The sequence below is a fragment of the Poromitra crassiceps genome (genome assembly GCF_964638095.1).
Source record: "Poromitra crassiceps genome assembly, chromosome: 6".
NCBI classification, from domain to species: Eukaryota; Metazoa; Chordata; class Actinopteri; order Beryciformes; family Melamphaidae; genus Poromitra; species Poromitra crassiceps.
The window spans coordinates 342,501-360,000 of NC_139627.1; the positions used below are offsets into that span (position 1 = coordinate 342,501).

Genomic DNA, 17,500 nt, shown 5'->3' on the forward strand with positions numbered 1-17,500 from the left:
TCAGGACAGAAGACACAGCCAACATGGTCACACATCAGGACAGAAGACACAGCCAACATGGTCAAACATCAGGACAGAAGACACAGCCAACATGGTCACACATCAGGACAGAGGACACAGCCAACATGGTCATACATCAGGACAGAAGACACAGCCAACATGGTCACACATCAGGACAGAAGACACAGCCAACATGGTCATACATCAGGACAGAGGACACAGCCAGTAGGTATGTTGGTGCACCGTAACAGCCGCCAGGGGACAGATTAAGATGAGTGAGTGAGTGAATTGATGAATGAACGTAGCCGTAGGACATGGAATATTCATTTTCATTAGCCAGCTTACCCGGAATATCATCTTTTTCGGAATAAGGGTAAAAACCGGAATATTGTGTGAATGTAAACGTAGTCAATGAATGAACCATTCCCGGGTTGATCTTCCGGTGAGTGGAAGCTTACCCCATGGTGATGGACAGCAGTGGTGTGATGTCAGTTCTCTCTGCATACTGGTATAGAATCCCCTTGCTGCAGAGAAAAGAGGACAATCATTCATATTCACATCAAAACATGTTTTGAATATTAAACAGCAGGAAACTAAGATCATAACCGACTCGTACATAATGGAGTGTCAGGATACAAGGTGCTTCATGTCAGTTTTAAAGGAAATGATTATTACAAGGAGAAATGACGTGATGCGATGATGAGTCTGGAGATTCATTATAACAGCAAGTGTACATGTACTCCTGCTATTGCCCAAAAATCATATCTCTATATTTTTAGGCTAAATGGCGATACACAATATACAGTATATCTCTGTATTTTCTACAAAGTGGGCTAAATGTTCAGCTTTAACTTGGTGCTTTCACAAAATATTCACATCATGAAATTTGTGATAAATAATCATCAGTAAGGTGGATATAATGACTAAGTGGGTAAAGGCAAATAATAGAGCAGCTAGAACAGTCTGGTAAGTTCAGAAGTGACATGACTTTACTGTAATGCAGCCTTTAAAAGCAGGAAAAGACAACACTTACCATATCACCATACGATATTCAAAATGTAAGACGATATAGTCTCATATCATGATATGGATATATTGCCCAGCCCTGCATGCAGCTAAAGCATGTCTAGACACAATCCGCATACAAGAAAGAACAGGAGTTAGGGAAGGGGGTGGATGTGGACCTGAGGACGAGGTAGCAGCTCTTCCACAGCTCCTTTCCCAGGTAGGTGGTACCGGCCCGGTACAGCAGAGCACCCTCCTTGGTACTGCAGGACTCTCTGAAGCACGGTGGGCCACCCTGGGGGGACAAGGTCATGTCCATAGGATCCTCCCAGTGGACCAGAGAATACAGCCGGATAGCCACCTCAGACACCTGGAGAGGTGAAGAGGATGAGAGAAAAATTGATTTCCAAACATTTCTAAGAACTACATATATTCACCAAAATAGTAAAATGACCAGTTCTGGTCATTTTAATTGTGGTGAAAACAATACCAGGCAGCCACACGCTGTCGCAGCTGGTAAATATAAACTGGCCTATTCACTCATTTTCACATGTTCTTCTAATATACATACATACATATAGATACGTACATACATACATACATACAGTACCACAATGCTTTTTACATGGACTCAAATCCACCTGCGTTTGTGAGCCATCTTTAGCTGTTACAATAGTAAGATGATGTATTACACTCCCAAGCTGATTCTTTTTTCAGACCAAAAGAAAATAATCCAAACACACAAAAATTAACACCAAAAAAAAAAAAAAAAAAATCTGCACCAAATTTTGATTTGGTCTGAATCGTCCCATAAAGATAAATGTGTTATTTTTTTATTTTCTTCCGTGAGATTTATTCACACGGATTATTATTCCCTTTTGGTCTGAAAAGACCTTCAGGATAATTAATCCAAATAATCAAAACTTTCTGCAAGTCAAACTGCTATTTTTCCATTGTAACCCACACCTCTCATCTTTTTCATGCACAATATGAATGATTACAGCGATTAAAGCACAAGTCACGACTCGGCAAAAACAGCGTCTCACATCTAACGCAGAAATATGAGTCCATGTACATTCATAAAAATCACTTAACTACAATAACCTTTGCCATGCGTCTCTCCTTTTTACAGCGTTTTAAGATAATGTTGATCTCTGCGAGTCTCCATGGAAAACACACTTTTGGGAGGTTTAGAGGACACTTAATCTAGTTATACAAATGATAATTATATGACAAGAAATATAGCGGGGATTATCGCTAATCTGACAAAATGTATACTTTTCATTTGTGTACCTCACAGTGAGCTTCCTGGGAGACAAACTTGGTGAGGGCCAGTTTCTCCATGGTGGCATCGGTCAGGACAGAGGGGTAGGGAGGCTCGCGACAGCCCTTCACCATGGCCGACTTGAGCACTGTCAGGAGCCAGCTGGAGGAGGAGGGAGAAACAGGCAGGGAATGTGTGATAAAGCTGTGACCCTCTATGGACGTATATCCCATTTCAACACTTGGTTGATTGGAAATTGTCTTGGTGCAGAAGTGCTCACATAGAATCACACCATCACAGGAGACAGATGCAGAGAGTTCCATACATACAAAATCAAGGAAGTGATAAAAAAGGACAGTAACGACATTTTAAAAAACAACTCATGGGACCTGTTAAAAAAGCAGAGTGCCACAGTGCCACAGGGAGCTAAAAGTGCTCGGTTAAAATGCTTAAAAAGTATTAAAAAGAAAGTGCTAAACTATTTTTTAAAGTGCTTTTGGTCATAAAGTGCAAAAAAACTAGCTGGTGTTAACCCTTCTAGCACAAAGTGCCTTTGCTCTTGGGCTAGAGTTGAGGTGTTAGACAGCCTCAGGATATGTACTGTTTTTAAAACGAGATGTCCTACCTCCTACCAGAGGGGAGGGGCTTGAAGAAGGAGTAAGCGGGGTGCGAGGGATCTCCCATCACCTTCTCCCCCTTTCTCTTGATGCGTGTGTGTGGCGTATAGAGAGGCCACAGAAGGAAGGTCGCAGCCGATGATCTTTGACGCCGTGCGTCAACCCAATGGAAACAAATCTATCCACAATTACATCAATCTGGGCGCCCGGGTAGTGCAGTGGTAGATTCCCTGCCTACCAACACAAGAGTCACTGGTTCGAGCCCCCGTGTTACCTCCGGCTTGGTCGGGGTGTCCATTACAGGCACAATTGGCCGTGTCTATGGGTGGGAAGCCAGATTAAATGTATGTGTCCTGGTGGCTGCACTAGCACCTCCTCTGGTCATAGCAGGACATTCTTGATGTGTCTGATCCATGTACGAGTCCAACAAGTGAGAAAGAAGAGCTGAGGGAACATGTGCTCACTCACTCAGTCAGCGAGGCATCAGCTGTGTCCAACAGGAACTGTCTCCGTCTATTAGTGCAAACCACCATCACCGTCTGCTGGTCAAGGCCCACCTAGGACAGAGACACCAGTGCGACACTTTTCACTTTTTTTTCATTATTCACTTTCCAATTGTATGATGTAGCAACAAGAGACAGAAAGAAAATGATCCCGTTAACCTGTTGTCATTACGATGCTGTGATAAAAACACGTATTGCTGAAAAGAATGAGTGAATGGTGTAATTCTATGTATATTTATATAGACATGCTTTTTGTGTGTATTTCCTTTGCAAGGACACTTATCCAGTATTATCCATTTTGAAACTCATTACTAAAAATAGCATTAATGTGCATTAATGAGCGTCCTTGCCAATTTTTGATTATTGATTATGTATTGCTTGTTGCTCCAATTGCTACATGTATGGAGCAGTTAACTTGTTTATCTGTGCACACTTCCCTGCTGCAGGGACTGTGTGTTTTGTGGAGACAGTCTTCTTCTTTGCTCTCTCCACTTGATTTGAAACCATTGGTGTTGCACTCACTTCACATGTACTATTGATTTCACTTGTACTGTAATGTTATATGTATTCTTCTACTCTTCTTTGTATACTCCAATGTCACATGACTGTGTACTCATGTGACTGAGTCATGTGACTTGACCATGTGGGTATTTAAGATGGCGTCTCACTCTGTCCTTTTGTCTGATGAACCAGCAACGGTGCAATAAATATTTTCACTGGAGCCCATGCAGTGTGTGAGCAGTTTTATTTATTCACTGTTCCAGCCTCTCTCAAGCTCTGCACCTGCCAGATTCGACCTGGATGTGCGTGTTTTTAACTTTTCTAATGGTGCCCTATAACAAGAATGCGAAGACTCCGTGTGTGAGTGAGCAATTGTGTTTGGCCACAGCTATGCCATTTTATGTGCGATCGCACTGAATCTTTCAGGAAGTGTAAAGAGCGCCCCCTGCAGTTGACCTAATTAGGTAAGCAAGAGGCACTTACTGAAACATAGTCCAGTTCATTATAAGAGACAGCGTCTTCCACTGTGTAGGGCTTCTCCGCTGCACCTGAGGACCACAGCACAAGTCAAACTATAAACTACATAAATAAAAGACATGCAAGGAGCACAATAATGTACGTTCCTACCATCTCCTGCAAGTTATTCTTGCTCTGTATCTCAAATGAATGACACATGGGCAGTAATATTATCTAACCTCCATGGCTGCACATAAACAAGAAGTATACAGTACAACTAACTAACTAACTAACTAACTAGCTAACTACTAACAACTAAATATCTGCAGGACATCCTTGCATGGAGTTTTTTTCTAAACACCTTTTATTAGATACTCAGATGTTGTGATTTTTTAACTCATTCCCCCAAATTCTTAAGCTAATTATATCCACACTGTTTTCAGCACCATGGAAACAATATAGGCATCTTTCTCCTCTAACACAAATTATGCTAATTGTAACCCCCAGAGAGGGGAGGGGAGGACCCTGTCACATCAAAACATGTGCAATTGGCGGACAATAGGTAAATAAAATAAAGGTAATGTACATCTAATGTACAATTGGCTGAGTGGGTGGTGTCTGGGTGTCAGTCACGAAAGTGACATCATCAGTGAGGTGTGTAGCGGTGTAATTCACGTTTTGTGTCACAAAAGTGACAGAAGTGACATCATCACTTCCTGGGCAAATGTTGGCACGGCACACAGTTGCTCAAGTGTGATGTCACTCGAGCAGTTGTGATGTCATCAGTGATGTCACTCGAGCAACTGTGATTGAAGGGCCGATGGCGCACAATTGCTCAATGCACAATTGCTCAACTGTGATGTCACAGGCACTCTTCAGAGTCCTGTCGTAGTGCACAGGATTTCTAGTAATATATATAAATATATATATAATATATAAACTAGAGACATAATACATGTAAATAAATACAGATTCCGTCTATATACTGTAGGTAGCACTGTGTGCGGCAGCCACTTACCCTTCCTGAGCAGGTAGATGCAACAGTCAGTCAGCAGCAGGTAGAGAGGCTGCAGGTCCCCCTCCATATGGCCTGTACTCATCCTCACCATCTGGGGGCACAAATATCAATCTCACTACTGCTCACTGCTCCTGGCAATCACATGGATGTACAGTATGTAGCACACTTTACATGCCAGTACAGATCATTCAAAAGCTGTAAGAACCATCTCTCATGGTATAACACGCTATTGAGTTTCATAACATGCTACTGAGATTTCATACATTAGTTTGTCACTCGGCAGATTAAAGCTAAAGAAGCAGATTGTCGCTATTCAACTAAAGGAAATACGTTATATTCTCATGTTCTGCAGAAATATTTACGTTTGTGGTTTCTGCACATCATCACGGTTGGGAAATAGACATGAGTAACATCTTTACCTTGAAGAGCTGCTCCTCGTTCTCTCGAAACACATGAATCATGAGGAGCAGCAAGTGGTTGTTGTCCACCCTGAAACACCAAGAGGAAAGTGAGAAGATGGCGTATAGTTGATTTTCAGCTACAGGTACATCTCAATAGAGATGGTAACCATAAACATACTTTTGCTTAGGAATGAAACTAGCCTGTGCTTTTCACTCAAGTCAGAGTTTAAGTGACAGTTGATGCGGCCCAATCCAAGGTCCACGTGTGTGGACTGAGCCAGTGTGGACTTCAGTGGTACGTACCATGATGTGGTCTACGTCTTCACATCCAGTCTGCAAGGGCCAGAGACTGCAAGGCTTTAAATAAGCTGCTGATAGACGGGCCTAAAGACTACAAGAATAAAATGCATATTGCTTACCTCTATGGCCTGTACTTCTACATATTTCTGTATCATGGTGTGGTTCATTATTTCTGGCCTACACATTCATAATAAGTTATTTTGTTCAGCAAGTGGAAAAACTACAATGTCAATGAATGAATTGTGGGTAATTAAATGAGTGAAGTGTGGTGAAGTCTGCAGCCCAAGCAGACTCTCTGGAAGGCGGGAGAAAGGCAGCTTGAGGGCCCGTGTGTTGGACAGCCCTCAGCACTCGCAGACTCCCCGGGAACTCGCCTGCTAAGGCCTTGGCCACACTGATCCGTCAGAAAATGGACAGAACGGATAGACGGATAGATTTATGTCCGTTGCATGTACAAGTAACCTACTTGTACAGCAGGTGGCGGTAAGCGCCTTGAAGGTGTCGGCGACCCGCCTATAAAGCTGGCATCAGCTAGCTATTAGCTCTGTGCGCTACGTTACTTATGTGGCAATAAAATGCCACTGAATGACCAGATTAGATGGTGAAATCAGACGGTGACACTGACTATCACGTTGTACAACAGCGGGGTGGTGTACACAGCATTGATTATAGCCTCCTTCACCGCCTCGGCCGGCATCTTCTTTGAAAAGTTGAAACAAATCTCTGAACGCCTCCTCTCGAGACCTCGACTCTGATTGGCTAAACGGACAGTGACTATCCGACCATCCGACCATCCGATACGTCCATCCAGAAAAAGTTCATCCCTGTTCAACTTTCTGTCCATCAAAACGTATGCAAGTTTTCTGGATACGTACGCTTCTGAGTGCTCCACAGACAGTCGGACAGCTGTCATTGAAAATGAATGGAAGTGAACAGAGAAATGAACGCACACAGACAGACACCACGGATCAGTGTGGCCAAGGCCTAAGGCCACTAAGTGTGGTGAAGTCCAGACCTTTGGATTGAGCCTGTGATTGAGTGATTTAATTTGCATGAGCTCCTTACTTGAACTCTGCAGGATGAGAGATGTCTGTCGGACTGAGCTGCTCCCCATGCAGCTCTTCTTCTGCCTCCTCGGCTGCCAATTCATTTGCCGACTCCTCTCGCAGTTCCCCTCCCATGCTCACGGCGGGCTCCTGTCCCGCCGCTGCTTCTGTCTCTCCCGCATCTTCATGGCTGCCAGGAACAGCTTGCGACTGGCCATGCCCTGCAGGGTCATGGTGGCCACCACCATCGGCAGCAGGGTCTGGACTGTGGGGGGTAAAGCAGGCAGGGTCTGGACTGTGGGGGGTAAAGCAGGCAGGGTCTGGACTGTGGGGGGTAAAGCAGTAGAAGTCTGTAGGCGCAGGAGAGGCCTGCAGGAAGTCAGGGCCGGTGACCAGAGGGGGGTGAGACGTTGGGTCAGGTGGCTCGCCCCCTGGATCCTCTCGAAAGGGCTGCTGCACGGGGGGCTGGGAGTCTCTGCTGCTGCGTTCCTTAGTCTTCTCCTGCTCCTAGGGAGGCAAAGTTTGATCAATTCCCTTAATCGATTAATTGGTCATGTTAATTAAGCATTATAAAGCTTTTGAGATACAAAATAGAAAATGTGGGTTTTCACACCTGTCTTTAGGCCTACTCAACAAGTTCATCAACCAACCAAACTCCCTGCATTAGCTGTCATTGGGCTTGTAGACGTGCTGCATTTCAACATTGTATTATAATGTTTACAATGAATACTGTTGCTTTTGGGTGTAATTCTCCCACAGTCAACTTTTTGTCTGCTTGCTTGGCTTTCTTCTCCGTCTGAAAGATTTTGCCCTTGTTGTGTTAAATAATTTCAGAAAGAAAATAAGAGAAAAGAGCACATAGCCTACATTGTCGATCATCGGTTCTTATATGTTTGATTGATCAAATTCTTAACACTGATTAATCGATTGTCGATTAATCATTAACATCCCTGCTCACCGTCTCCAATACTCCAAGCAGAAATTACAGAAGATCTTCCCTTCTGTCTCACCACTGTGTGACAGGTGTCAGGTGTCAGAGGGAACACTATCTCCTGCCTTTTGGTTCTGCCCTTCACTGACGAGATTCTGGGCCAAAATATTTGACTGGTACTCTAAGCCTACAGAATAACTCTTCAGCCAGAGGCAGAACTCGCATCTTCGGCTGCTCAGAGTCCTCTCTGAACTTCCCTACAGCTGTGCAACAGTCTCTGACACAGGGGACAACTGTTGCCAAGAAACTCCTCCTGAAGGAATGGAAGTCCCCCTCTTCACCCTCTTTTCAATTGTGGCTGACGGATATGACCTCTGTTATACGGATGGAGAGACTCCGGTTCCTGAGGACCAACTCGCTTAATAAACTTTCAGCTATTTGGGACCCATTTCTAGCCTCCCTCATTGAGGTTGGGGGCGACGGGTGACTCGCCCGGATGGTTTCTCACACACCCCCTGTGTGGGATCCTGGACACAATATCTCTTATACAAGCATATAAACACCTTATGCGACTGGTAGCATGACATAATAATGAATGTCGATAATATATGTATGTTTTTCTTTTCGTTTGTTTTCCTGTGTCGGAGCCTGTTTGTTTGCCTTGTTCATGTGTTGTTTAAAAAGGTTGAAAATAAAATATTGAAAAAAGAAATCATGAACATCCCTACCTCCTCCTCTTCAGGTGGTTCCCAGGCTTCCCCCCCATCCAGAGCCCCGTTGAGATGGTCCATGACGTGGCGGAGGGGCTGCCCCACTCTGTCCATGGACGTGTCCGTCATCTCCGGGAGCCGTAAGAGGCCGTCCGCCCCCTCCTCCTCTCCATCCCCCGTTCCCTTCCTGCTCCTCCTCCTCACTCTCTCTGCCCCCGCACTGCAGCTCAACACATCCTCATCCTCCCCCAGCACCGCTCCGTCCTCTGCATCCTGGAGGCCGTTGTCCAGCTCCGCCTGCTCCGAGGAGGCGGAGTTATGGATGCTGCTGTTGGAGTCTGTGGAGCCTTTCCCTCGTCGCTTCTTGGCTGATTTCCTCCGTCTGGCCAGCCTGGAAGACCAGAGTGGTTAGCTGTAGTTCCTCCAATCTAAATACAGTTGGATGAACTATTCAGACAAATTGAGAGCATAGTAAGTAACCTGCCAGCCCAGATACTGTGGCTTTTCACACCATGGAGGCTACACAGCGTTGTATAAACAGATACTGTGGCTTTTCACACCATGGAGGCTACACAGTAGGGGTCGACCGATTATCAGTTTGGCCGATTATTATGGCCGATATTCAGCATTTTGCCGATTATCTGTATCGGCATTTTCATTGGCTGTTTGCCGATATAATAAATTAATTAAAAAATGCGCTATTGGCTCAGAATGCAGCTCTAACAGCCTGTGTGTTTCTCTGTGTTGCTGCTCTGTGTTGCTGCTGTGCAAATGTCCTGCCCACAGCGCTATCTGATTGGTGAGTATTAGCCTATCAGAGGGCTTCTCAGATGAAATCCGAGCTGCCTTGTGCCTTCATTCAACAGCGTGCCGTGTGGGTCTGTGCAGCGCAGCGGACTGGCTGACAGTCCGCAGTCCGCAGCAGGCTGCCAAGCTTGCAATAAAGTGAATAAACATCATAGTTATCTAGGCTGACATTGCATAAACACCACAATCGTCTGATCTATCATTCTTATTAGTAGATGATTCGTATGAAGCGCTCCCTGGCTGCATGGCATGCAGTGCAAATTAAGCGTGGAGATACGGTAGGTTTGATAGAAGCGTGAGTTGAAATCCGCCGAATGCACTTTCTTGCAGTGATAAGTGACCATCTGTCCCGCTTTGTGCAGGACTGCGCCGCATTTTCAACACTTTTCACGCGTCCCGCAAATTGAGACGCTGTCCCGCATTTGCGCGAGGCAGAGAGAGGGAGAGATAGATAAAGAGAGGGAGAGAGAGAGAGCACACGGCACACGGCTTGCACAAAGTGGCCTGCTCGTTAACGTCACTTAACCATCTGCAGCTGTGTGAGAGAGAGAGATGAGACTGGGATCACGGCTCTGCTCGTGACACTACTGTCTGCAGCCATGAGTAGGCATGCAAATATAGGCTACTTAACCATAAAATAGGATACCAACAGCATAAAACTCTCCAATGCTGTTTTAGCAGAATTGAAGACAGCCTCAAATATTTCTCAACAGCATCCTGTCTTTGAGATGTCATTTGCAGATATTTAGACTCTACACTGCTACAAAGGACATTTATAAATTCCATAAGCTGCTCTAATTAATGTTTTGTTCAAATGAACCTGTAATGTAGCCTAGGCTACTACAGTTACAGTATGGTTCTACTTCAGTATAAGATATAGTAGGCTACATTGTTCTACTAGAAAAGTCTGACTAACTTTATATGGTTGGAAACATGTCGTCTGTCATATCTGAACAGAAGCCATGAATCCCATCCCATATCAGCAACCTGTCCTGTTTTATTGGAGCCTACACACTGTAGTCAGATGTGTTGCTTTCTTACTGTATTTACCGGTTTGATTTGTGGCTGTGTGAACACAAACGAACCAAGGCACAAATGCAACAATTGTATAAATTAAGCCCCTGAATCCAACCAAAGCCAAACGACCTAGAGGTGTGAATACACCCTTGTCTCCACAGTTGATGTTCCCAAGTCTCCACTAGAGTGAGCATACACATGGAAATGGGAACAGGTTATAGGTTGTGACACACACACACACACACACACACACACACATACACACACAGATCAACACTTTAATGTGAATATTTTCAATTAATATTGCAGTTAGATAAACTGAGGAAAATGCATTTCCACAACGAGTTGTGTTATTTAAAATTTTGACACCAAGATTTTTATTTTTCCAAATGCAAATGTATATCGGTTCCAAATATCGGCTATCGGTCATTTTGATTACCAATAATCGATATCGGTATCGGCCCTGAAAAACTGATATCGGTCGATCCCTACTACACAGCGTTGTATAAACAGATACTGTGGTAGTCTTGTTACAGCATGGAGGCTACACAGCGTTGTATAAACAGATACTGTGATAGTCTTGTTACAGCATGGAGGCTACACAGCGTTGTATAAACAGATACTGTGGCTTTTCACACCATGGAGGCTACACAGCGTTGTATAAACAGATACTGTGATAGTCTTGTTACACCATGGAGGCTACACAGCGTTGTATAAACAGATACTGTGGCTTTTCACACCATGGAGGCTACACAGCGTTGTATAAACAGATACTGTGGCTTTTCACACCATGGAGGCTACACAGCGTTGTATAAACAGATACTGTGGCTTTTCACACCATGGAGGCTACACAGCGTTGTATAAACAGATACTGTGGCTTTTCACACCATGGAGGCTACACAGCGTTGTATAAACAGATACTGTGGTAATCTTGTTACAGCATGGAGGCTACACAGCGTTGTATAAACAGATACTGTGATAGGCTTACACCATGGGGAATTCTAACAGTTTACTCTCAAATGTGGAGATTTTTCCAAGAATCCTTCAGCAACACTACTCAATAGCCATATACAATGGTTAAAGGGTTTAGTTAGCCTTTAACATATACTAACATAATAGTGGATCTTATATTTGAGCTGGTAACACTTGTGCCATTAAAGACTCTCTGATAACCTGATGTCTCTCAATGCAACCTTTTCCAACATCTGTGCTTATTGGCACAATGGGGCACAACAGAACCATGAGCAACACGTTGTTGTAGAAGGTTTGTGAGTTTACTTGATGGTGTGGACTGCGGAGATGAGGAGGATCTAGCTACCTGATGACCTCCAGCTCGTTGCTGGTGGTCTCCATTTCGTCGCCGGCGTCCCGGCGGCTGGCCACGTGGACGGGCGTGGCGTCGGCCGAGGTGTTGGTGTCGGAGTCCTCGTTGAAGGGGTTGTGTCTGGAGGCGGGGCTGTGGGCGAGGGGAGGGGGGGCTACCTTCACCATGACCACCCCGGCACCGAGAACCACAGAGTCGCTGATGACCGTCTGGGGATCCGAACCGCTGGATCGCGGGCAGCTGGCCGGGTCGGTCAGGTCACCCTCTACCATGATGGGCAAGACCAAGACACTGGATTAACGCAAACGCAGCAGTGACGCGCATTTACTTGCATACGCTGTAAAAACGCTAATTAAAGGATACAGTAAATTCGCCCAAAAAATCAGCCCCATGCCAATGGGTGACGTTTTGTCATCCACAAAACATCCATGGAGTTTCACAGCAAAACACGGCTGCAGAATTCTCCTAAACGATTGAAGTGGATGGTGACCAACTTTCAAACGTAAAAAAAATAAGTAAAAGAAGTGAGATGCCAAGTTAGCCTTTTTTAGCTGAAATTAACAGGGTGTAAATTACCTGTTTTCAAGTCAACTTGGCATCTCAGGGCTTGTGGAAACTTGGATTACGCCAGGTGAGCAGAATGGAGGCATTTTGTTTTCCTGTTGTTGTTTTTTTATGTTTGAAAGTTGGTCACCATTCACTTAAATCGTTTAGGAGAATTCTGCAGCAGTGTTTTGCTGTGAAACTCCAAGAATGTTTTTTTGTGGAATAAAAAACTTCACGCGTCCTTCCATCAGCATGGCGCAAGTAGATAATGACTGCATGTTTATTTTTGGGTGAACTTATCCTTTAAAAAGCATACACTGAGCTTTGGTTATTCATAGCTTTCAAGGGGCGTTACGTGATGCCGGGAACGCCCACCTGACGGTCAAACAGTACTGCTAAGTACTGTTTGAGCGGAAGACAGCACAGGCATCACCACAGTATCTTCTCTTTTAGCAATAGTCTCACTAATCCCACAGTGGTTTACCTGCTTTTGAGATCTGCAAAAAATAGTTTGCTTCTGTCTCACCCGTTCTCCCTCTCTCTTCACACGCGACGAGGGCTGTGCTCTCTCTCCACAACATTATAAAAACGAGTCCGCACTCCGCACGCAGTTTGTTGTGAAACAATTTCTCCGAACTGCCATGTGTTGGACAGTAACGTTAACGATAGTTCGGTTTGTTTGAAGTGCCCAAAACGTGCAGTTTGTTTAGATATCGTTCTTTTTCAACGCTTGATAGATGGTCTAAATATTCCTGACTGGAAACTGGTGGAAAAAAGACCGCTTTTTGCTGGAGCTGCGTCTGGTCAGTGTTCAGCGCCATTGTTGTTTTGAGTTTTGACCGCCAGAATGGGCGTTCCTTGTACTTACGTAACGCCCCTTGAAAGCTATGAATAGGCTGCTAGTTGACCGCTGGACAACTGACCTCTTCAATGATGAGAACGTAGACACCAAAACCATCCATGTGTCACCAGAAGATCACTCACTCCGGTGCGTCATGCTAACAGTTTCACAGTCATTCACTGTGTTGAGTGATAGCAGGCTCAATAGGGATACTTTAGCATACGCTCATCAACTCAATCTATCTGGCCCCAAATAAGCATGTTTATATTTGGAACTCTTTCAGCTGAATGTGATTTGAGCTGTAATAGACTGGATGATTGTAGTGACGATGTTCTCATGTACAACAGGATGCAGAAGACACAGGCACATGATGCACAGGCAACAGTGGCACAGGCCCAGGTCCAACTTCACTTCCGGACCTGAAGAGTTGAATATTCGCAGGGATCATCTGTGTCAACATTTGTTATCGGTCGCTAAAGATTTTGAAATGATTGAGATACATTCTTAAAATTATTTTTAACAGATTGCTCCAACTCTGTGGCGCTCAAGCTGGGTAGGAGCTATGGCAATGAGCACCCCAGAGATGCTGGTGTCATTTAAAAACACCGTCCACACTTCCTCTGCTATTGTTTTGTACTCATCCTCTTTTAGCCGTTTTCATGAGCAGTTATGAAAGCCACACAAAAGCCCAGCGTGGACTTCTTCCTATCCAATATGCACATTTTCATTGAGACAAATGCACTGAATAGTCAACCATGAGAAAATGGACTTGTGCACATTCTTAGCAGCTAAGTGCAGCTAGCTAAGTGCTAGCAGATGATGCTGAAGTGAAACGTGGTGAAAACGTCGCGCCAACCTTTCAACAGAAGCATAACGCTACGGTGACAAAACCATCATGTCCCTTCAGTGTAGCTGAGCCTCTATGGTGACAAAACCGTGGCTAATATAGTGAGATCGGTTCATTGCTGCATCGGTATACAGGAGTTTGGCTCAACCTGGACCAGTGCCACATACATCCAGACAGGAAGAGAGGACTTTACAAAAAGATACACCGGACAGACAGACAGACAGACAGACAGATACACTGTGCTGGAGACAGATTGACAGCAGACAGAGTAAGTACCAGCTGCAGCAAGCATTTCACTTGTGAGTCCACAAGAAGGCAGAGTGAGTTCGGATGGTTCCACAGAGGAGGAACACAGAGTGAGGTTAGGATCCACAGAGGAACACTGGCATAGCATGGTTGGTTCTGACTCTGAGGAAGACACTTGTAGTGTCGAAACATCAGTCTCTGTTTGCATCTGAATAAATTGCTGAATTTGACCGTGTGCTCCAGATCTCATCTTTCCTTATTCACATAGTCCTGCTGTGCCTGGTGTGAGAGGCACCTGGTGTGAGAGGCACCTGGTGTGAGAGGCACCTGGTGTGAGAGGCACCTGGTGTGAGAGGCACCTGGTGTGAGAGGCACCGGTTTGCAAGGTTCATCAGCGGAAGCGCGGATTTCCCTCTGTGATAGCATGACAGACCTGACCTGTAGGGATGTCACAATATATCGTCCCACAATATATCGCGATATCAAAACGTGACAATATGTATCGTTGAGATGAAATCTCATATCGCGAGAAAAAGAAGCTGAACATGGTGGCACTGATCTGCCTCTGATTGCATGCTCGCTCTCCTTTTCCTTGCTTTGTTTGTACAGATGAGGGACGTTACAGACACGGAGGATGGAAATGGTGAAATTACTCAAATTAGCGTGGAGGATGCCCCCTCAACTTACAAATCAATCACAAAAAAATATTGTTAAAATATCGTATCGTTATCGTGAACCCAATATCGTGTATCGTATCGTATCGTGAACTGAGTGTATCGTGACACCCCTACTGACCTGACATGACATGACAATGATGACATGACATGACAGACTCTGTGTGATAACATGACAGACCTCACAGCTTCCTGAACACATTCAACACTGAAGTCCCAAGAGAACAGAAGAGTAGGGATGCACGATACATCTGCAATCGCATCGGTATCGGCGGATGTTAGTCATTTTTTAACATATCGGCATCGGTCCGATGTTGCAATGATAATATCGGCTATCGGTATCAGCCAAAACTGTCACATTGAGAGGAAACAATGCAGTAAATATATAATTTATGGGCTTTTACAAATGTTTTGGAAATAAAGAAATGCATAACTTTTGCAAATTCACACGTGTTTTTTGCAGTACAACATTTGATTATGATAGAAATGTGTTTTTATACAGATCATATCGACAACGGTAAATATCGCTTATCGCCCATAACAGCAATGTTAATATCGGTTATCGGTATCGGCCAAAATGTTCATATCGGTGCATCCCTACAGAAGAGTGCTTCTTCCCAAACTTACCAACAGTCAATATTAGTATTGTGTAAGATGTGTATGCGCTATATCTTCTTCTGAAGTCAAAAGACATCACTGCTGTGCACAGTCACAATGTACTGTCAGTGAAAATACTACTCTGTAATCGTCCCTCAAGTTCCCACAAAGCGCCATCTCATCTACATTGGTTACCTCAGAGCCCTGACAGATAACTGGCTTTGATACGAGTAAAAAATAAAATAAACACTTATAAAATAAGCGAGATTGACTAATGATCACGTCAACTTAAACAAATAAGAAACAAGTTCCACAGTAACTCCTTATTTTGGGTGATTTCTCCGTTTCTCCGTGTAAAAATGATCTAATCTCTCTCTCTCTTTTTTTTTTATATATCAGCTTATTTATTGGCTAGTTTTAAGAATGTATAAGAAATAAATGCCATATAAAAATCATGACTTTAAGATCCTAAACAATATACCTTCATTTAACCCATTTTCCAAGTACAAGGTATTTTCATCATGCCCCATTGATCAAGCTGGTTAGCATCTAGCTGCACTTTGCTTCTGAACAAGTCTAATTGCCCAGAGAGGAGCCAGCATGCATTGAGCACAAACTTGCAGGATGGCCATGCGTGATGCTATGAGGGGAGGGGAGGGGAGGGGAGGGGAGGGGGGAGGGGAGAGGAGGGGTTAACCAATGTCCCACCTTCCCAGTCTGCACTTGGCAGTGACTGCAACACGGGGAAGATGTCACCAAAATCATAATCTAAAAAAAGGAGGGATAAGATTGAACATTAGAGGGAAAGTGGAGACAGGAGATAGAGAGGCAATGGTACAAAGAAAGATACGAAAGAAAATATAATACACATATAATAATACACATGATAACAGACATGGCAGGAAATAATAGACATGAGGGGACTAAAATGGAGGAGGTGACTCGGTAGTTTGTGGATAGTGATGGGGGGGAAAGCATTTACATTGAGCACTGGCCTCACCCTAATCAGACGGCTACAGTCTCTGTGTCGACGACACGCACTATTCCAAAACGTTTTGTAACCATCGGCCTTTGCAAGCTTGGAGTATCTAGAAGTCACAAGCCGACCTCGGGTTGTCAATATGCCGTTAACTTGACACCACCATAAGAATGAGTGCCGTCGTACACTGTACTCTCTTGTAGGCTCTTATTGTAGTATTTTTTGATGTGCTGATGTTAATTGTGTAATTGTTTGATGTTGTGTTGTTGTTTTTTTTACTGTGTGTTTTTTATTGGACCTTGTGTCTGCTAATAAAGATTGATTGATTGATTGTAAGAGTGTGTGCTTGACCTATCAATGTGCTCAGATCAGACACACGGAAAAACCAGAGGGCAAATTCATACAGCAAGAAAATCAAAGTACAATGAGTGTATATCAGAGATGAGCAACGTTGATGATATAGAGAGGGCCACAAAAACAGATGTCCTCACAACTGACCGCGCACTTCTACTGTAACCCCATCACTCAATGACCCAATTATAGCTAAGTACTCATTTGATAAAAAGAGCAAAATATATACTGGTAATCAAAGTGTATTATACCAACATATCTATGGGTTGGGCTACCCTATGGAGAAATGCTACCTTATCAGTAAAGGGGAGACTTGTGGGTACCCATAGAACCCATTTTCATTCAGATATTTTGAGGTGAGAGGTCAAGGGAGCCCTTTCACAATGGCCATGCCAGTTTTTCCCTCGCCCAAATTTAGCCTAACTTTGGAACGTTATTTAGCCCCCTCCCCGACAAGCTAGCATGACAGGGTTGGTACCACTGGATACCTTAGGTCTTCTAGTTTCATATGATATCAGG

General features: G+C 44.2%; 1 protein-coding gene across 1 annotated transcript in view; it reads right to left on the minus strand.

Annotated features, from left to right (window-relative positions):
* plekhm2 (pleckstrin homology domain containing, family M (with RUN domain) member 2) overlaps positions 1 to 17,500 on the minus strand; it is a 33,567-nt gene that overhangs the window by 9,693 nt on the left and 6,374 nt on the right. The window contains exons 7-17 of the mRNA XM_083639223.1: positions 16,360 to 16,419; positions 11,895 to 12,165; positions 8,771 to 9,143; positions 7,131 to 7,603; positions 5,784 to 5,853; positions 5,365 to 5,455; positions 4,374 to 4,438; positions 3,355 to 3,443; positions 2,299 to 2,431; positions 1,185 to 1,375; positions 459 to 524 (exon numbers count right to left, since the gene is read on the minus strand). Of these exons, the coding sequence (XP_083495349.1) occupies positions 459 to 524; positions 1,185 to 1,375; positions 2,299 to 2,431; positions 3,355 to 3,443; positions 4,374 to 4,438; positions 5,365 to 5,455; positions 5,784 to 5,853; positions 7,131 to 7,603; positions 8,771 to 9,143; positions 11,895 to 12,165; positions 16,360 to 16,419 (1,882 nt within the window). The remainder of the gene's footprint in view (positions 1 to 458; positions 525 to 1,184; positions 1,376 to 2,298; positions 2,432 to 3,354; positions 3,444 to 4,373; positions 4,439 to 5,364; positions 5,456 to 5,783; positions 5,854 to 7,130; positions 7,604 to 8,770; positions 9,144 to 11,894; positions 12,166 to 16,359; positions 16,420 to 17,500) is intronic.